Consider the following 22,521-nt stretch of genomic DNA (forward strand, 5'->3'; position numbering starts at 1 on the left):
TTTGTTACATTACAGCCTTATTCTAAAATGGATTAAATTGTTTTTTCCCCCCCTCATCAATCTACACACAATACCCCATAATGACAATGCAAAAACAGGTTAGTAGACATTTTCTAAATGTATTAAAAATACAAATGTAAAAGATTTTCATAGGTATTCAGACTGTTTCCTCAGTACTTTGTTGGAGCACCTTTGGCAGCGATTACAGCCTTCTTGGATATGACACTACAACGTTGGCACACCTGTATTTGGGGAGTTTCTCCCATTCTTCGCTGCATATCCTCTCAAGCTCTGTCAGGTTGGATGGGGAGCGCCGCTGCACAGCTATTTTCAAGTCTCTCCAGAGATGTTTGATCTGGTTCAAGTCCGGTCTCTGGCTGGGCCACTCAAGGACATTCAAAGTCTTTTCCCGAAGCCACTCCTGCATTGTCTTGGCTGTGTGCTTAGGGTCGTTATCCTGTTGGAAGGTCATCCTTTGCCCCAGTCTGAGGTCCTGAGCGTTCTGGAGAAGGTTTTCATCAAGGATCTCTCTGTACTTTGCTTCGTTCATCTTTCCCTCGATCCTGACTAGTCTCCCAGTCCCTGATGCTGAAAAACATCCCCACAGCATGATGCTGCCACTACCATGCTTCACCGTAGGGATGGTGCCAGGTTTCCTCCACATGTGACACTTGGCATTCAGGTCAAATTGTTCAATCTTGGTTTCATCAGACCAGAGAATCTTGTTTCTCATGGTCTGAGAGTCCTTTAGGTTGTCATGTGCCTTTTACTGAGGAGTGGCTTATGTCTGACAACTCTACGATTAAGGCCTGATTGGTGGAGTGCTGAAGAGATGGTTGTCCTTCTGGAAGGTTCTCCTGTGTCCACAGAGGAACTCTATTGGATTCTTGGTCACCTCCCTGACCTACAACTTCTCCCCCGATTGCTCAGTTTGGCTGGCCGGCCAGCACTAGGAAGTGTTGGTTCCAAACTTCTTCCATTTAAGAATGATGGTGCACTGTGTTCTTGAGGACCTTCAATGCTGCATATATTTTTTGGTATCCTTCCACAGTGCTGTCTCGGAGCTTTACGGACAATTCCTTCGACCTCCTCGCTTGGTTTTTGCTCTGACATGCACTGTCAACTGTGGGACTATATATAGAGAGGTGTGTGCCTTTCCAAAACAGGATGTACCTGAGCTCAATTCTGAGTCTCATAGCAAAGTGTCTTATGTACTTATGTAAATAAGGTATTTCTGTTTTTTATTTGTAATAAATTAGCAAACATTTCTAAAAACCTGTTTCCGCTTTGTCATTATGGGGTATTGTGTGTAGATTGATGAGGGAAAAATATTTAATCCATTTTAGAACAAAATGTGGAAAAAGTCAAGGGGTCTGAATACTTTCTGAATGCATTGTATCTCTGTGGTCCTAGCTATCATCTGTCAGTTGGTTTGAGTGAAAACGTAGACAGAGGTATAAAGGTAGAAATGTGAAGTGCAGTGGCAGACTGAGTAAAGAGAAAGACAGGAGGATGAAGTCAAGAAAAAAAGAGAATACACATAGTCTGAAACCTCAAAGGCCCATTGTAGTCAGCTAAAAACCGAAGCGAGTGCAACAGAGGACGCATAAAAGGGAAAGCAACATATGCGCAGGTAACCGAGAATCAAACATGCACAGGGGGAGGTAGGTGGGCAGGGGATAGGAGACAGAGGCGGGTGTTTCAGACGATTTTGTTTGCTTTTAAGGTGGAAAGCGTATCTGACAGTAATAACAATAGGAGCATGAATCAGCGTCATTATTGAAGGTCTTGGAACGGTGTGCTCTATGCGCTTCACATTAGTCCAATGTGGTGCAGTCAATGTCAGCCTTTTGTGCGCCAGGATTCTCCTCGCCCCGGCCACCGTTAATAGCTGTTGTTTACCTAAGCCATCGCTCTTGCCCGGGCATGATGTCACACATTGGCCAGAGAGAAGAGAGAGAGGAGACTCTCTAGAGCGAGGTTATGGAGAGAGGTAACACCCACAGAAACATATAGCTAGAAACTGACACACACACACGCGCGCGCGCGCACACACACACAAACAAGCAATATACAGGATGGACACCTATCAAGTATACTAGAAACATGTTTGCGTGAACACATAGCTATATACAGTACAAATCGATGCCAACACTGATACAAACAGATCAATACAGTAATGGATATCCCCCCTCGAAAGTTGCTGTAAGTCTTCTAACAGTCATCCAGGTAACGCCCAAATCGCTAGACACACTCAAGTACTGCAGGTTCCTTTTCTGGTATCTAGGCTGGACATCTGACTGTCTCCTTTGTGTGAGATCCTTACAGTGAAGATTTCTGCTCTTTGAATTGGTGTTTTCAGCTAGTAAATATTGAGCGAGGATCGTCCGACCCTGGGACCACAGAGAAAAAACTGCCTGCAGTGTAGTTCCAACGTTTGACAAGGGTGTGACCATGCTTCACAACAACACACCATTGATCCACAACAGAGACACTCTTTTTCTGGCGCAGAAACTTCCAACATACCACCACAAATTATTAAAAGTTTCCCATTAGTGTGTTGTTTTGAGTTACTCGCCCAAACTAACTAGTAGCCTTGTACAGTTAGTTACCTTTCCTACAGGATTATGACTCACTCACTCAACCGCTCAATCACTTACTAACTCGGCTGTCTGTCTGTCATTCCGATAGTCACTCATCCACTCACTAACAAGCTCACCAACTCTATCTCTTACTAAAGCTTTATTACAGATTCTCTAACACATGCACAGTCGCGCACTCACATCCACACAGACGCACAATCACACGTACACACAACCACAGGCAGGCTGACTATCAAAATGACCAAGATGGCATTTTATGTCTCACTCTCCTCCCTCTCTTTTTCCTGTCCCTCCCTCGCTCCCTCTTTTTCACACTGCTGCCGTGGCAACAGAGGACCAGGAGGGAGATGGAGAGGAAGGGAGGGGAGGTGGTGGGAAAAGGAGAGAAATAAGGAGAGAGGATTGGTAAACATTCTATTGGTGTCATGGTCCAGCAATGGTGTGAAGCGGGGGGGGGGGGGGGGGGTCTCAGTTTGCACAGTGTCCGTTGCGTAATTCCCCCCACCCGTCGACCAGAGCTAAAAATTGCCTGGCAAGCGATCACTCTGTTTGAAAAACACTGAACAAAAAAGCACCCATACACAAGTGGCTGCAGTGAAGGACAGCGAGTGGAGGCATTATACAATGAAGGCTTACAAAAGCGATTTGTGTGTGTGTGTCTGTGTGTCTGTCTGTCTGTGTGTCTGTGTGTCTGTATGTCTGTCTGTGTGTCTGTGTGTCTGTGTGTGTGTGCGCATTTGCACATGTGTGATGATGCAGGTCCTTGTGTGTGTATGCCTGAGCAAGCAGGTAATTATCAGTGTGCAAATATGAGCGAGAGCATGCATTTAATTTAGTTTATGTGTGTGTTAGGAGCTTGAGGATATCTGTGTGTCTTCTTTGTGTGTGTGTGTGTGTGTGTGTGTGTGTGTGTGTGTGTGTGTACGTGTACACTGTATCAGTGCAGGTCTTTTCGTGCGAGACGAGAGACTACAGGTCTCTCTGTCTTTGTAACTAAATGTGAAATTTACTCAGTGCGGCAGGGCTACATAATGTTCCCTGGTCGTGTTCATTACACAAAAAGAAGTCCACCAATCGGGCTGTGAATCGGCAGCTGTGTACAAATACGAGTGTGTATCCCCGAATACAAAAGGTCTCCTGGAGGCCAACAGAGACTACAACCTCATTAACATGAAGCAAAATCTCACTCCGGTGCCAGAATCCATGAATAAAGTCCATATTTACCTCCCTTATATAACAGGATATCAATTTGCTTCAGAGTATTAGCTCTAAATAGATCTTTATGCACTAGTACTTTGCCAGGAAGTCAAGGCGGCTTCTTAGCAGGTAAACCTATGTTTGCCTAATTATCTGGTTATATACAGTACGTAGGTGTGTTAAAGTGAGTATCTGCTTGGATTTGTGACCTGTTCCAAACGCAAGTTCATACTAGCGAAGCAGAAATAGTACACTGAATGACTGACTGGTTGAGTATTATGCAGGGACAGTGTGTATTGACGAAGCATACTTGCCCTTACACTGCACTGCATGTTCTCCCCAGGGGGTAATTATTAGGCAGGTCCCTCTCTACACTGCTCTCCATTCAGGGAGTCGAGTAGTGTTGCTGAAGAAAGGGCCCGTTTCAGGATCAGCCTATTGATTTGCTTTGCAAATCCACCACCGCAGGCTAGTCCCATGTGTGTCTTTCTGACTGCTCTGTAGTTATACGCCTGAGTCGGTGTGTATGTATCGTAGACAATGCCCTACTTTACGCCTGGTTTGACAATAGCTGGTGGATGGAGGCGGACAGTGCAGAATCTCAATGAACAATCGCATGTTGCCCGTGTCTATGATTCAGCATTTCAGCCCCCTCCCCATCCTTCTCATCCCCCTGTCCTGCCTCCCGACAGGCAGGTTCCCTGGGGACATGATCCGAGAACTCCCCCCCCACCCTTCACCCTGTTTGATCAGAGGTGGCGAGCGCTCTCTGCCTGTCAGACCGGTGGTTTAGCATTACGCTACACAGGGCCATATGCTCACATGAAAGAGGGAGACAGGAAGGGAGGGGGCAGAGAAAGAATAGGAGGGGAGGAGAAGGTAGCCTTAGGGAGGATGGGGAGTGAATGAAAGAACTGGAAAAAGACTGCAAAAAGAGGGCGATAAGAGATAAACAAGTGTCCACTTGTTCAGAAGGATTGCTCTGAAATTGCTACCTGTTGTGGCCAGTTGATACCTGTTGTAGCCAGTTATTGTGACCCATATATCACCCGTGGGTTGTTTTTGTCTACGGCCTCTTTTTGAAAGGCCATGTTTTTCAAATGAGCTAATGACATCTGAAAGACAGGTGTGAAGGATATTGGAGGTTCGAGAGAGGTTGAGAATGGGAATTCTTTGGAATCGAATCAAAATGCGACCTCAAAACGACTTGAGAAAAGACTTCAAAGAAAGCTTTCAGTTAACGCTATAGTTCTTTTCACAGTGACGTGTAGTTTCTCATTACTCCGAACAATGAAATGGAATGATGGTTGGTGATTTTCTACCTCACTCCTGGTTTCTATGGCAACGTCGGTGGCTCCTGCTGCATAAAAAAAAAAAAAACACGACGGAAGTCAAATACTAGATTATCCCGTTTTCGTAGTATCATGAAAAAGACAGATTTAATCAACTGTGTGTTTAAAACCTAACTGTATGTCTTTGTACAGCCTGTTTACATTTGTAAGGCGTAATCTAAAGAAGTAGAGCGGTTTCATGGCCTTTGACCTCTTAGTTAATGGCCGTCGAAGATAAGTCAGAAGAAAGTCAAGGAACAACAGCGGTGGTGTTCGACATCATTTCACCGAATAACATTCTCTCATTTTTCAGATAAGCAACACAATATACTCAAATGCAATGCCATGAAACCCAAAATATCTGTATTAAATACAGTACTTTGATATAGACGCTAAAATCACACTGCACAGCACGCTTCGCATCATTCTACTGCACACGCTCAGTGTGATCCTAGCGCATAGGTGTGACTTCATCATGTGCACCTGCTCAGTATGATTGGTCTGATGACGGGTAACTACCGGTAACGCAGGGACGGCGGAACAATATTTGAACAGGTGGTGCGGGACCTCCTATGTGCCTGAACACATTTCTTTATGGGCATAAAGGTAAAGACATGTACTGTAAAAATGTATGACCTTTTAATGTGGCAGGAAGACAACCAGGCATGATGTTTTCATCTGATTGTCAAACAAATCACTTCAAAAAGTAGGCTGCCTGCACATGTTTCGATCCACTCTACAGTGATTCCAGCATCTAAAACAATGTACTGTACACCTGCAATTTGATGCATGGAAAGTGTAATGACATTCAGTGATTGTCATTAGAGACACTTGTAGCCTGAAGTCATTGACGTGTCCAACGCTTTCTGCACGTGTCACGGTCCGGCCAATCATCTCTGCCTACTCAGGCCACTTTCACCCCTATTTTAGATGTTTTTCAACATACAAAAAAAACCAAAACATTTGGTAAGCTATTTGTTAGCCAACTTAGTCTGTCATTCGATAGGCCTGCAGCTTCTCTTCTGTCATTACTCGTTGCCCAAGAAGAAGACAAAAATCCAGAACATTGGAATAAATTGAATCAATAATAAGCTGAATCTAGTTGACAAAGTTTTCTCTGTAACGCTTTATTTGGATTGTCCATCTGTAGATGCTCCACTGACTATCTGCAGTAACATTTCAACGAATGATCTACTAACCCTAAACCTAGCCCTAACCTTAACCCTTATCCTAACCTTAAACTTAACCCATTTTTTAAATGTATTATTATTTATTTTATTTCACCTTTATTTAACCAGGTGGGCCGGTTGAGAACAAGTTCTCATTTACAACTGAGACCTGGCCAAGATAAAGCAAAGCAGTGAGACAAAAAACAACAACACAGAGTTACACATGGGATAAACAAAAGTACAGTCAATAACACAATAGAAAAATCTATATACAGTGTGTGCAAATGGAGTAAGATTAGGGAGGTAAGGCAATAAATAGGCCATAGTGGCGGAATAATTACAATTTAGCATTAACACCCATACCCGAACCCAAACCGTAACCCTTACCCTAAAACAGCATGAAACAGTGGAATGTCCAAATGATATCAGTTTGACCGTTTTCAAAGAAATGAAAATCTGTGAAAACGATCCCAAATGAATCTGATAAGATTTCATTTCATCTTGGATGGATATTTTCTGTGGTTGAAATAGCCTACTGTCAGCTTTTATGTCGCAGACAAAGACGGCACGTTTGCACGGTCACTAACTGCATTCGCATTCTCTCAAGATGCTGAAATAAATAAATCATGTTTTTCCACACCTATTCCAGAGACAAAATCAACCTTTGTTGTAAAATTTTACTGCAAGCAATACTATGATATTAGGCTACATGTGAGAGCTATAGGCCTACAGTCAGTGTCCACATTTCAGTTACTACGTTAGGCTAAAAATTCAGTGTCCAAATATGTATTTTTTTTGTTCAGAGGAGAGGCTTCCGTACCCCCTGTCTCTGGAGGGACCCTTTAATGTGACGAGTCATTATGGATTATCTATAACAAAGGCCACCCAGGAGACACCATGGCAGACGGTCGCCATGTCAGGGGAATCACTAAATATAGAGTTTAGTTTTGCTTCAATTTGATATCGCTATGGCTGACGCCACAGTAATTACACCTTTGCATGAATCAACTAGTTATAAATAAATGTATGTATATTCTTGTACATGTATGTACAGGTAACTGCCAAAATAAAGGAAACACGAGCATAGCGTCTTAATAGGGCGTTGGGGCCACCACACTAGCCGCCAGAACAGTTTCAATGCGCTTTAGCATTGATTCTACAAGTGTCTGGAACTCTATTGGAGGGATGTCAAGTCACATGTGCCTAATACGACCGTACAGTGAAATGCTGCTGTGGCACCATTCTTCCACGAGAAATTCCATCTTTTGGTGTTTTGTTGATCGTGGTGGGAAACGCTGTCTCAGGTGCTGCTCCAGAATCTCCCATGTGTTCAACTGGGTTGAGATCTAGTGACACGCACGCACACACACACACGTGGCCCACAGCACGATGGTATGTTAACTGCTTAATTAACTCAGGAACCACACCTGCGTGGAAGCACCTGCTTTCAATACACTTTGTAACCCTCATTTACTCAAGCGTTTCCATTCAAGACTCCTATGAATCACTGGTTGTAATTTCCATTCTGCCTGCGCTCATTTTATAAACCATCTTGTCGGTTAGACTGGCATGTGTAAACAGTCAGTGGAGATTTAGCTAACCACTGAGGATTACGTTGGATATAAGGCGTCTTTTGTTCTTCAGCACAGGTGGTAGTTAGACCAATTACATGAACAAGAGGAGCCGGGGAGGAGGTCATTGCCAAAAAGTGTGTTAAAATATAGATCATAGAGCTACCTCTGCCTTAATGTCAACAGGTTATATCTGCCTTCCAGCTAATGTCTTCCACTTCAAACAAAACAACAAAAAAATATCCTAAACCGATACGTTTCTTCTCTTGACCTCTAGTTGAGGGAAGGCTGCGAAAGACATCCCTTCTTAGAGCGCCAAACATTACTCATCCCACCTCTCTGTCGACTCGAAACATCTCGATGTTTCTCATCGTTGTGTTCCGTTCGATTGAAATGTGGATAACTGTCAGTTTGGGGAAAAAAATGGGATGCTTGGCCAATCAGCCTTTTGTTTTGCAGCCTGTGGCTCAAGGCGTCCCGGAGAGCAGTTGTGGTGAGACTGAATGCACAGTTGGCTATAGACAGCATCTGGAGATGGCTGGGTTGAGGGCTAAATGCGAGCGACGGGCTGGTGTTGGGATGGTCTCCAATGGCCCGTGTCGCTCCAGCTGTCACTCAGTACCCCCAGGACTCTCTGCTCACACCTTGTCATCTCCTCTGTTACTCAGGGACTGAGAGAGAGAGAGAGAGAGAGAGAGGTGCAAAAGACAGGCGGAAAGAGAGAAAGATTGAGGGAAAGGCTGATGGAGGAGAAGGGAGAGGGAGCCCATAGGCCTACACAGTCATTGGGAGAGAGAGTTTCAAAGAGAGACAGACGAGGGCTAAGAGAGACAGAGGGTAAGAGAAAGAGACAGTCTTTCTTGGCTGAAAAGACACTGTTTGCAGCCGTCCTTTGATATAGACTAGGTATTCTCAGAATGGAGGAGATTATAAGGGGAACTCGAAACCTGCCAAAGATGACTAACCAAAGCCCCACCTATCATAAAATAAGAATGTACTGAATCAAACAGAGGAGCTATTATCAACACAATTTACAGTATTTCCTAATACGGTGAATAGGATTGTCTGGTTAGTCAATATAGTATTACAGTGTAGTAATAGCGCTTGTTCTAGTGTAGCAGTAATATTACATGTTGTAGTGTAGTAGTAATATTACATGTAGTGTAGTAGTGATATTACATGTTGTAGTGGAGTAGTAATATTACATGTTGTAGTGTAGTAGTGATATTACATGTTGTAGTGTAGTAGTAATATTACATGTTGTAGTGTAGTAGTAATATTACACGTTGTAGTGTAGTAGTAATATTACATGTAGTGGAGTAGTAATATTACATGTTGTAGTGTAGTAGTGATATTACATGTTGTAGTGGAGTAGTAATATTACATGTTGTAGTGGAGTAGTAATATTACATGTTGTAGTGTAGTAGTAATATTACATGTTGTAGTGTAGTAGTAATATTACATGTAGTGGAGTAGTAATATTACATGTTGTAGTGTAGTAGTGATATTACATGTTGTAGTGTAGTAGTGGTATTACATGTTGTAATGTAGTAGTAATATTACATGTTGTAGTGGAGTAGTAATATTACATGTTGTAGTGTAGTAGTGGTATTACATGTTGTAGTGTAGTAGTAATATTACATGTTGTAGTGGAGTAGTAATATTACATGTTGTAGTGTAGTAGTAATATTACATGTAGTGGAGTAGTAATATTACATGTTGTAGTGTAGTAGTGATATTACATGGTGTAGTGTAGTAGTGGTATTACATGTTGTAATGTAGTAGTAATATTACATGTTGTAGTGGAGTAGTAATATTACATGTTGTAGTGTAGTAGTAATATTACATGTTGTAGTGTAGTAGTAATATTACATGTTGTAGTGTAGTAGTGGTATTACATGTTGTAATGTAGTAGTAATATTACATGTTGTAGTGGAGTAGTAATATTACATGTTGTAGTGTAGTAGTAATATTACATGTTGTAGTGTAGTAGTGGTATTACATGTTGTAATGTAGTAGTAATATTACATGTTGTAGTGGAGTAGTAATATTACATGTTGTAGTGTAGTAGTAATATTACATGTTGCAGTGTAGTAGTAATATTACATGTTGTAGTGGAGTAGTAGTAATATTACATGTTGTAGTGTAGTAGTAATATAACATGGTGTAGTGGAGTAGTAATATTACATGTTGTAGTGTAGTAGTAATATTACTTGTTGTAGTGTAGTAGTAATAGCAGTTGTTGTAGTGTAGTAGTAATAGCAGTTGTTGTAGTGAAGTAGTAATATTACACGTTGTAGTGGAGTAGTAATATTACATGTTGTAGTGGAGTAGTAATATTACATGTTGTAGTGTAGTAGTAATATTACTTGTTGTAGTGTAGTAGTAATAGCAGTTGTTGTAGTGAAGTAGTAATATTACATGTTGTAGTGTAGTAGTAATATAACATGTTGTAGTGGAGTAGTAATATTACATGTTGTAGTGTAGTAGTAATATAACATGTTGTAGTGGAGTAGTAATATTACATGTTGTAGTGTAGTAGTAATAGCAGTTGTTGTAGTGTAGTAGTAATAGCAGTTGTTGTAGTGAAGTAGTAATAGCAGTTGTTGTAGTGAAGTAGTAATATTACATGTTGTAGTGGAGTAGTAATATTACATGTTGTAGTGTAGTAGTAATATTACATGTTGTAGTGTAGTAGTAATATTACATGTTGTAGTGTAGTAGTAATATTACATGTTGTAGTGTAGTAGTAATATTACATGTTGTAGTGTAGTAGTAATATTACATGTTGTAGTGTAGTAGTAATATTACATGTTGTAGTGTAGTAGTAATATTACATGTTGTAGTGTAGTAGTAATATTACATGTTGTAGTGTAGTAGTAATATTACTTGTTGTAGTGTAGTAGTAATAGCAGTTGTTGTAGTGAAGTAGTAATATTACATGTTGTAGTGTAGTAGTAATATAACATGTTGTAGTGGAGTAGTAATATTACATGTTGTAGTGTAGTAGTAATATAACATGTTGTAGTGGAGTAGTAATATTACATGTTGTAGTGTAGTAGTAATAGCAGTTGTTGTAGTGTAGTAGTAATAGCAGTTGTTGTAGTGAAGTAGTAATAGCAGTTGTTGTAGTGAAGTAGTAATATTACATGTTGTAGTGGAGTAGTAATATTACATGTTGTAGTGTAGTAGTAATATTACATGTTGTAGTGTAGTAGTAATAGCAGTTGTTGTAGTGTAGTAGTAATAGCAGTTGTTGTAGTGAAGTAGTAATATTACACGTTGTAGTGGAGTAGTAATATTACATGTTGTAGTGTAGTAGTAATATTACATGTTGTAGTGGAGTAGTAATATTACATGTTGCAGTGTAGTAGTAGTAATATTACATGTTGTAGTGTAGTAGTAATATAACATGTTGTAGTGGAGTAGTAATATTACATGTTGTAGTGTAGTAGTAATATTACTTGTTGTAGTGTAGTATTAATAGCAGTTGTTGTAGTGTAGTAGTAATAGCAGTTGGTGTAGTGAAGTACTAATATTACATGTTGTAGTGTAGTAGTAATATTACACGTTGTAGTGTAGTAGTAATATTACATGTTGTAGTGTAGTAGTAATATTACATGTTGTAGTGGAGTAGTAATATTACATGTTGTAGTGGAGTAGTAATATTACTTGTTGTAGTGTAGTAGTAATATTACATGTTGTAGTGTAGTAGTAATATTACATGTTGTAGTGAAGTAGTAATATTACATGTTGCAGTGTAGTGGTAATATTACTTGTTGTAGTGTAGTAGTAATAGCAGTTGTTGTAGGGTAGTAGTAATAGCAGTTGTTGTAGTGAAGTAGTAATATTACATGTTGTAGTGGAGTAGTAATATTACATGTTGTAGTGGAGTAGTAATATTACATGTTGTAGTGTAGTAGTAATAGCAGTTGTTGTAGTGAAGTAGTAATATTACATGTTGTAGTGTAGTAGTAATATAACATGTTGTAGTGGAGTAGTAATATTACATGTTGTAGTGTAGTAGTAATAGCAGTTGTAGTGTAGTAGTAATAGCAGTTGTTGTAGTGAAGTAGTAATAGCAGTTGTTGTAGTGAAGTAGTAATATTACATGTTGTAGTGGAGTAGTAATATTACATGTTGTAGTGTAGTAGTAATATTACATGTTGTAGTGTAGTAGTAATATTACATGTTGTAGTGTAGTAGTAATAGCAGTTGTTGTAGTGTAGTAGTAATAGCAGTTGTTGTAGTGAAGTAGTAATATTACATGTTGTAGTGGAGTAGTAATATTACATGTTGTAGTGTAGTAGTAATATTACATGTTGTAGTGTAGTAGTAATATTACATGTTGTAGTGTAGTAGTAGTAATATTACATGTTGTAGTGTAGTAGTAATATAACATGTTGTAGTGGAGTAGTAATATTACATGTTGTAGTGTAGTAGTAATATTACTTGTTGTAGTGTAGTAGTAATAGCAGTTGTTGTAGTGTAGTAGTAATAGCAGTTGTTGTAGTGAAGTAGTAATATTACATGTTGTAGTGTAGTAGTAATATTACACGTTGTAGTGTAGTAGTAATATTACATGTTGTAGTGTAGTAGTAATATTACATGTTGTAGTGGAGTAGTAATATTACATGTTGTAGTGTAGTAGTAATATTACATGTTGTAGTGTAGTAGTAGTAATATTACATGTTGTAGTGGAGTAGTAATATTACATGTTGTAGTGTAGTAGTAATATTACTTGTTGTAGTGTAGTAGTAATAGCAGTTGTTGTAGTGTAGTAGTAATAGCAGTTGTTGTAGTGAAGTACTAATATTACATGTTGTAGTGTAGTAGTAATATTACACGTTGTAGTGTAGTAGTAATATTACATGTTGTAGTGTAGTAGTAATATTACATGTTGTAGTGGAGTAGTAATATTACATGTTGTAGTGGAGTAGTAATATTACTTGTTGTAGTGTAGTAGTAATATTACATGTTGTAGTGAAGTAGTAATATTACATGTTGTAGTGTAGTAGTAATATTACGTGTTGTAGTGTAGTAGTAATATTACGTGTTGTAGTGTAGTAGTAATATTACATGTTGTAGTGAAGTAGTAATATTACATGTTGTAGTGTAGTAGTAATATTACATGTTGTAGTGGAGTAGTAATATTACTTGTTGTAGTGTAGTAGTAATATTACATGTTGTAGTGTAGTAGTAATATTACATGTTGTAGTGTAGTAGTAATATTACATGTTGTAGTGTAGTAGTAATAGCAGTTGTTGTAGTGTAGTAGTAATAGCAGTTGTTGTAGTGAAGTAGTAATATTACATGTTGTAGTGTAGTAGTAATAGCAGTTGTTGTAGTGTAGTAGTAATAGCAGTTGTTGTAGTGCAGTAGTAGTAGTAGGATTATTATTAGTAGTAGTCTACTGGATCGGAGTCCAACAATAGCATTAAGCACTTAATTTGGCCGTATTTTGCGAAAGCTCTGCATGTCCTTTGCTTTACACAGTATGCTACAAAGGGCTATGCCTCAATCGCATTACAGACAAAAATCGAGAAACCAAGATGGAAGAGAAAAGCTAGGGATAAGAGAGGATGACATGAGAGATTTAATAGCCTATAATACAATTTATACCAAGACGGATCTGGAATGTAGAAAAGTCAGGCTGTTGGTCTGTGGATTTCAGCTGGGGCCTGTGTTACTGTACTAGCGACATGTCTGAAATTGCGTCTGTATCCACGCTGCTTTACACCTGTAATCCGGCTTTGTATTTGGCAACTGGCTTTGTACCTGTCATCTGCAGGCATTTTGGTAGTAATCTATGTCAAATGCCTCTTATCTGCTTTTTGTCCCTGTAACCTGGCTGGAATGGATATAGTCGGGCCCAAAAATATTGGCCCAAAATATATTTGAAGGACTGTATACAATAAATAATACTAATACTGTGCTATATTCTATATGGTAATTATTTTTTCAAATATTATTTCAGACTCAATTGCTAAGAGAAATTGTTTGAATTTGTTTGACAAGTAATTTATTTTGTTTTCACAAATATAATGGTCAAAATGATTTCAATACCTCACCTTGTGTGGATCACGGCACTGAGCCTTTATCGAAAATGTTTTATGAGATTGGAGAACACATCGGAATGGATCTTAGACCATTCCTCCTTACAGAATCTTTCCAGATCCTTGATATCCTTTGTCTGTGTTTTATGGAGTGCCCTCTTCAATTCAAACCACATGTTTTTTTTTTATGGGGTTCAAGTCCGGAGACTGAGATGGCCATTGCAAAATGTTGATTTTGCGGTAAATTCTATATTTTTTGGGGTGTATTTACATGTGTGCTTGGGGTCATTGTCTTTCTAGAAGATCCACTTGTGGATCAACCAGTTTCAACCAATTGTTAGGCTAAAAGTTCCTGGTTCTGGGTAAAAGTCATGATGCCGTTGACCTTAACAAGGGCTCCAGGACCAGTGGAAGCAAAATAGCCCCATAACATCAAATATCCACCACCATATTTTCCAACTGGTAGGGGGATCTTTTCTGCATTTCCATATTTCTTTTGATGCTAAACCGACCGCCAGTGTGCATGGCCAAAGAGCTCTATTTTCATGTCATTCAACAAAAGGAAATGCCTGGCATTGGAACTTGGATTGGAGCCGGTGCTATGGACAGCTTGAATAATATATTTTTTGCAGGATGTTTTTTTTTTGGGGGGGGGGGGGGGGGGGGGGGGGGGGGGGGGTGTAACAGCTTCGTACAAATCTACACATTTTGCCATGGGGCAAAGGAACATATGTGCAGTTTTATAGCCAATCTCATACTATTTTACACATGTTGCAATGAGGCTGAGAGAATGTAGCATTTGTAAAGCTAATTTCCTGCTATTCTACACATTTTGCCATGATGCTGAGAGAAATTATTACTGTTTTAAAGCAAATTTCCTGCCATGTTGCCATGTGGCAGAGAGAAGAATTAGCAGTTTTAAAGATGATCTCATTCTGTTCTACACATGTTGTAATGAGTCTGGGAGAAAATGTTGCTCATTTCCAATTATTTATAAATATTCTTGTTATGGCATATGAGGTGTTCATATACTATCTGAGCAATTATATAAGTTTAAAATAATATCATTTTTCATTTTTTTGAAGCATACAATAGCTCAGTATTTTACTCATCTTTATGAAGGTTGTCAATAATGACCAACCCCACAGTAGTAGTTCAATTTGTATGCATATGGATTACAGCAAGAGGGAGGCTGATTCATATAAACTCTATTTGAATTTGACAAATCTTTCTTGTCCATTACAGAACAAAATCCCCAACAATTTGCATCGCCTCTTACCAACCGATTACAGTAGTCTAATAAATGTAGATGGCAAGATGTGCCTCAACATTCTGGTTTTAATGATCTTAGAAATGTAGATGGCAAGATATGCCTCAACATTCTGGTTTGAGTGATCTTTTTGAGCAAAGTATAGAATGATGTTGATAGAAACCAATGAGGGTTGATGATGACGCTATTGACGAATGTAAAATGTAAGTGTTATTAATTTTGGGATTTAACACTTTATTCGCTTACTTCAGCATGTCGTACTGTAGCATAGAAAAGCTTGTTATAAGGATCACGAATCAACACTGGCCGCAAATAACTCTCCCCCCTTCTCTAAAACTCTCTTGCTCCCTCTCTCCCCTCTTTTCACCCATTTCCTCCTCATTCGTGCTCTGTTCCCTCTATGTTAATCTACCGCTTTGTTTTTGATGAATCTCTCTTTCATTACAAATCCCGGCCACCTCTTCCTGCCCGCTCTGTATAACGTTACACGAGGAACCGTATGTCTACATTTCCTGTTTTACAGTAAACATGAAATATTGATATCAGATCGGATCAAACAGACAGTGATGTCCTCTAGTAGACCATTTAAAAAATAACCAAAGCACTGACTGAGAGGGGAGACAGGAGAGAGGAAAAGCGATCCAGGGATTTTTCACTCAGTACTCGCTACCCAGCACCTCGACCGTTTTTTCCCCACCACTATCCGCCCAGCGTAATTCCAGGGAAGGTGTGTGTGTGTCATTATCAAATGCTGTGATTAATGGCAGACTTGGAATTTAGCGCCCAGATCTGACCATTTTTGGAAAATGACATTCTGACAGAAAGCAAAAGGAGGACATTATTGCTATGCGAGAGGCAGAAAGCTCTTTAAACTATTTCCTTTACCTCCCATAAATCAAGCCACTCCTGCTTTTTTCTTTGGATGCGGAGAAAGAGAGGAGAAGGTGGTAGGGGGGGGGGGGGGGGTGACATTGGGTAGATTTCCATTAAACACTAGCCAGCCTGTAATGAATCTGAATTGACACATGTTGAGAGAATTAATACAGGTAACGAAGCTTGAGGAAAATGTTTTCCTCTTGATCAGCCTCTCAGAGGATATGCAATTTACTGCCGGCAGCTCGTTCGAAATTGTACATTTTTTAGTTTTTGTACAGTTGTTACACCGATTGACAAGTCTGAACATTCAGAGGCTGTCTTTACACAAGCAGAAAAATTCTGTAAAAAATAAATAATAATAATTGGTCTTTGGACCAATACGATCAGCTTGGTAAAAGATCTGATGTGAAAAACATCTTATGTTAGTGGTCAAAAGACCAATTAAAATATCAAAGTTATGCCTGCCTGTGTAAACTCAGCCATACTTCTAGACATGATGATATAAGCCTATATAGTATGAAGCAACGGACATGCTATGCATACTTAGTGAGTAAGTATGTATACTGAGACATATGGTAGGTTTCAATTACACCTGGCTGCCTGGCACATCAAACTGAAAACATTCCCTCTATTTATATGTTGAACAGCTTTGTGATGGCATGGCAAAGCTGCAGTTGCTGAATGCAGAAGCTACTGGTATATCGAGTGACTCGGTCGCTATAGGGACAGCCCGGCGTTCCCAGTGTTTGAAGAAATGGAGGTAATTAAGAGGAAGTCTGTCCTAAGCGACTCCAGAGGAGTCATTCCCAGCTCCGCTAATTAACTCCCGACGTAAATATTTAATGTAGAACAGCGTTCATAAAGCATGCACAAAATGAAAACAACAATAAGGCTTCTACCTGACCGGAAGCCCACTGCTAGCTATGGGTTCCCTGCTTTCGCGGTAACGGTCTCAATCCCACTTCCTTTTACATCAACCAATTCCAAGAACGGTGTCCCCTGTCAAATCGCGAGAGAGATAAGGAGAGGGAGAGTGTTGTCACATACTGTGGAGCATAACTCCAGAGAGCAGAAGAACCTGTCATAGCTCGGGGGCCATTTCGTTTAATTTTAGCAGCACTCTGATTAACTCATATTTGACTTAGCATGGCTCTACTTTTTATAGGAGCAGTGGATGTGGTGAAGGCCCTAGGGGTGTTAGACTGTCATTTGACTCACTGCTGACAGTGAAAGACTGGCAGAGAGCCTACAGCTGCAGGGGGAGAAGGGATGCTGATATTGCATGGTGTAGGTTAACCTAACATTAGATCAGAATTTATAGGGGGGGTATTATTGGTTGAATTTGCAATTGCAAAACAGGTCAGCATTTGAATGCACCCCAAATAGCATCGACATGTTATGACCAGATCAGTTAGTGGTATTTTAATGTTCTATAAGGCTTAGAGTCTACTTACTATGTGCATCCCTTGCAGTTAGCTATCTTTATTCTTTGGCCAAGCCTCTGCTAAATGTACCTTCATTTAATGTGTCCCTGTGTAAGGTATTATCTTGTTGTAGATTGTACTGTATAATTTTTTTTTTTTTTTTTTACCAGGCTTAGAATCTTTTTGCTATGCACATCCCTTGTAGCTAGCTAGCTCTCTGTGTTCTTTAGCTCGTAGAATTGAGAACGTGTTCTCGGGACCAGTCAAGGTCGTGCAACAGTATATTCCAGCCGTAGGACCTTGTTTTACACGTGTAAGCTTGGTCAAGTTGGACAACAAATGTTGTATTTTTCTCAAACTTGACAAATTTGTATGGCTTTCTGTACTCTCTACACTCAAATGTTATATTGCAGTTACCCTGCTGCCAATATGTAACATATATCCACCCCGCCTCTCCTTCCCATCAACCTCTCCCCCATCTCTCCTTCCAATCTACCTTTCTCCCCCCTCTCTCCTTCTGTCTTTGCTGATGCTGTACACTCACTCGTTACCCGCTGGTGTGATGTCTCATGTGCTCATCTGCAGCTCAGCGCAGTCAGGCCACAGAGGTCAGCCCTCACCTTCACACTGTAGTAGCAGTGGCTTCTCCTCTGCCTATCCATCCATCCATCCCTCCCTCCCTTTCTCCATGTTTGTGATCGAGCGCTTTGACAAGGATTGGAGTAGAGAAACACATCTACCACAGAGTAAACCTGGAATGAACAGCTGAAGCAACATGGGAAAACCATGCACAGTGCATGTCTTTGGTACATGTATTCATGAACTCCATATTTACAGTACAGCGTACAGTGCAGACAGCTGTACATATACACAGCTGGTACCAATAGTGGAACAACCATTTTTGTCGGAATGTGCAATGCATTAACTAAACCATTTAGTGTCTAGGGTGTTTTCCCTAACCATTTGTATTAGACAATGGACCACAGTTTACGTACTAGAAGACAGAGAGACATCAAAACCACAATTAGTGGAGTCCATGTAAACAATATAGCTAGTTGCCACCGTTCACCGTCCACTACCCATTCCAAATCAATTTGGCCCCCTCTGTCATTTCTGTTTGTGCCGCATGCGATGATGGTAGCCTACAGTGGCATGCTAGCTGTCAGAAGAAAGCGCAGGGGAAGAGTGTGTACCTGTGTTGAACCCATCCTTCTGTTCGGAGGGAGAAATGTGTTGTGTGTCTGGGGCTATTTGAAAGGATTACCATCTCATTATAGCGTTTGAGTCAGCAAGACGGCTCCGTGATGCCGGCAAAGCAAAACAAAACAGTCTTATCCCCCAGGAACATAATGCTAATATCCTATATTTAGGGAAGGTATTAAGTCTCATTACCCAACAGACTAACAGTTGATCCGGATCTTTCCTTTGTGACGTTGAGTATTTGTGGGGGCTGTCTTCCGCACATCAGAGTAGCTTATGGCCACTTAAACGGCCTTTTACTTGAAAGACGAAGCGGAGCTAATGTTGACTCGAGCGTTCGTTGAAATTGTCATTTCAGTTTTTAAACCTCTTCAAACTGGACCAAAAACACTTTCAAAGCAGCGGAAATAATGTGAGGTATATTTGTTATCAGGACCATATTGTTTAACACTGTAAAAAGCTATCAGATAAGATTTAATAAGGATAAGAAAACTCCATGTTGATATTTGCCATTTCATTTGAAGGAAAATAACTATTGTTTGTAATCCCCTCTTGGGCAATCTGAAGTTCAAACAATATCAAAGAAAAAACCCACCGGTGTTTTGGTAAACAGCTGAGGGAGGGGGCTGGAGAAATGTAACCACTCTCATAGACAGGGCTATGGGTGCAAGAACTCACCATCGAGGAGATCAACATCATAGTTTTCACCATGTTCTGTAAAACAAGCATATATTTTGGGTTCTGATGGGGTCCAACAGTTGAACTAAGCTCATGAGTATTTTAGAAAGTATATTCTTTAAGAATCAATGTGCGCATATGTAAACTCAGAAAAAAAAAGAAATGTTCTCTCACTGTCAACTGTGTTTATTTTCAGCAAACTTAACATGTGTAAATATTTGTATGAACATAACAAGATTCAACAACTGAGACATAAACTGAACAAGTTCCACAGACATGTGACTAACAGAAATTGAATAATGTGTCCCTGAAAAAAGGGGGGTCAAAATCAAAAGTACGTCAGTATCTGGTGTGGCCACCAGCTGCATTAAGTACTGCAGTCCATGTCCTCATTTGCCAGTTCTTGTTGTAAGATGTTACCCCACTATTCCACCAAGGCACCTGCAAGTTCCCGGACATTTCTGGTGGGAATGGCCCTAGCCCTCACCCTCCGATCCAACAGGTCCCAGATGTGCTCAACGGGATTGAGATCCAGGCTCTTCGCTGACCATGGCAGAACACTGACATTCCTGTCTTGCAGGAAATCACGCACAGAACGAGCAGTATGGCTGGTGGCATTGTCATGCTGGAGGGTCATGTCAGGATGAGCCTGCAGGAAGGGTACCACATGAGAGAGGAGGATGTCTTCCCTGTAACGCACAGCGTTGAGATTGCCTGCAATGACAACAAGCTCAGTCCGATGATGCTGTGACACACCGCCCCAGACCATGATGGACCCTCCAAATCAATCCCCCTCCAGAGTACAGCCCTCGGTGTAACGCTCATTCCTTCAACATTAAACGCGAATCCGACCATCACCCCTAGTGAGACAAAACCACGACTTTTGCCAGTCCTGTCTGGTCCAGCGACGGTGGGTTTGTGCCTATAGGCGACGTTGATGCCGGTAATGTCTGGTGAGGACCTACAAGCCCTCAGTTCAGCCTCTCTCAGCCCATTGCGGACAGTCTGAGCACTGATGGAGGGATTGTGCGTTCCTGGTGTAACTTGGGCAGTTGTTGTTGCCATCCTGTACCTGTCCCGCAGGTAGTGGTCTGCCACTACAAGGACGATCAGCTGTCCGTCCTGTCTCCCTGTAACACTGTCTTAGTCGTCTCACAGTACAGACATTGCAATTTATTGCCCTGGCCATATCTGCAGTCCTCATGCCTCCTTGCAGCATGCCTAAGGCACGTTCACGCAGATGAGCAGGGATCCTGGGCATCTTTCTTTTGGTGTTTTTCAGAGTCAGTAGAAAGGCCTCTTTAGTGTCCTAAGTTTTCATAACTGTGACCTTAATTGCCTACCGTCTGTAAAGCTGTTAGTGACTTAACAACCGTTCCACAGGTGCATATTCATTAATTGTTTATGGTGCATTGAACAAGCATGGGAAACAGTGTTTAAACCCTTTACAATGAAGGGTCTGTGAAGTTATTTGGATTTTTGCTAATTATCTTTGAAAGACAGGGTCCTGAAAAAGGGCTGTTTCTTTTTTTGCTGAGTTCATAATTAATTTAAAAGTAAAAGAATTGATGTAGCATTCGCAGATTGCCTCTTTAAGCTAATGCACCCGGAGGTGCAATGTTTTGTAACAGCAGGCTTGCTACATGACACCACTTACAGCCTACTGGAAGCTCCTAATTAATTAGGATCACTATTTTGTTTATTTCTACCAGGCTCCATTTCCCATTTGCTCCTACAGTCTGTACCGTGTCTATTCCTACTAAATTTTCTGTCACTCAGTACAGCTCTCTCATGCTCTCTCTGTCTGTCTCTCTCTCTCTCTCTCTTTCTATAATATCAACTCAATTCTTCTTCTTTATCTATTACCGCTCATCTCGCACTGTCTTGCGCTCCTCAGTCTCTTGCCTTGTCAACCTGTCCTGCTCAACTCTTTCAATTTAAATTACATTTGTCATTGGCAGGAAAGATAAACATTTAGCAGGGGTAACAAATCAGACAGTTGACAAAATAACTGACTGTCCAGAGTACAGATGAAGTTATGGGATGTGAAGGAACTATATTCGATTTGTTTTACCCCATGGCTACTTCCTGTGTTCAGTTATACCGGCCCTCCCTAAATCTCACTGCTGTAGCTTTAATCTACTTTGAAGATTTTGTCATGCCTCCTCAGCCAATTACATTATTTTCAATACCTAAAGCTCTCTCTCTGTCCATTTTTTTCTCTCTCTCTCTCTCTCTCTCTCTCTCTATCTCTCTCTCTCTCTCTCTCTCTCTCTCTCTCTCTCTCTCTCTCTCTCTCTCCCTCTCTCTCTCTCTCTCTCTTTCTCTCTATCGCTCTCTCATTGCTTCCACTATTTAATCGCTTTGTGCTCTAGAATTTTTCCTTGAGTGACTAATTCTGGTAGCCATGTGAGTTTCTATGTGAGTGTGAACTATGTGAATGTGTGCTGCCTCCTTACCTCTGAAATACATGAAGTCCTAAGGAGAATCTCAATTGCATACTCCTAGCATACTCTCTCCTCACCTCCTTAAAACCCATTAGAGGAGAAGGTCAGAGGGGAAGGACCTCTGGCTTTCTCATCCAATGGGTTTTAAGAAGGTGGCGAGGAGAGAGGACGCGAGGAGTATGGAATTGAGATTCTCCCCTAGTCAGTCGGGTATTATGTAATTGAGCTGTTTATTATGTCATGTAGTTGTATATTATCTGTGTTGTAATGAGTCCTCCCGTCCAGCAGGTGGTGGACCAGGCAGCCAGAAGACCATTCCCCATGAGGAGCAGTGGAAGATGCCGGCTCTGCCAGCGCTGCTGCTGTCGATTTACTTCCTCTTCCTGTTGCTGACCATGGCCCCGCTCTCTTTCACCCAGGCTCCCGCCCTCTCCTCCGTCAGAATGGGTGGGTTTCCACTAGTTACCACAACCACAGAGTCAATGGTCTATATCGTAAAAAATCAAGAAAACTAAGGTTATGGTTAGGCATACGGTTAGCAGTGTGGTTAGGGTTAGGTTTAAAATCACATTTTAAGAAGATCAATTGTTAAAAATGAGCATGGTTTATTACTTTGTGGCTGTGGTAACTAGTGACGGCTGAATAGGGATCCCACTGTCATGGCTGACAAGAACAAACACTCCTCAGTGGCTTTACCCA

At 40.6% G+C, this 22,521-nt stretch overlaps 1 protein-coding gene across 3 annotated transcripts in view; it reads left to right on the top strand.

Moving 5' to 3' along the window:
* LOC110487597 (glutamate receptor ionotropic, kainate 5) overlaps window positions 1–22,521 on the top strand; it is an 86,449-nt gene that overhangs the window by 23,961 nt on the left and 39,967 nt on the right. For 2 of the 3 annotated variants that reach the window (XM_036971159.1, XM_036971161.1), the window contains exon 4: window positions 22,111–22,269. In XM_036971159.1, coding sequence (XP_036827054.1) covers window positions 22,161–22,269 — 109 coding nt within the window. In that variant the 5' untranslated portion in view covers window positions 22,111–22,160. Of the gene's footprint in view, window positions 1–22,107; window positions 22,270–22,521 lie in introns of all 3 variants that reach the window. The other variant, XM_036971160.1, reaches the window with a different exon arrangement.

The sequence above is a fragment of the Oncorhynchus mykiss genome, chromosome 32, assembly GCF_013265735.2.
Source record: "Oncorhynchus mykiss isolate Arlee chromosome 32, USDA_OmykA_1.1, whole genome shotgun sequence".
Taxonomy (NCBI): Eukaryota; Metazoa; Chordata; class Actinopteri; order Salmoniformes; family Salmonidae; genus Oncorhynchus; species Oncorhynchus mykiss.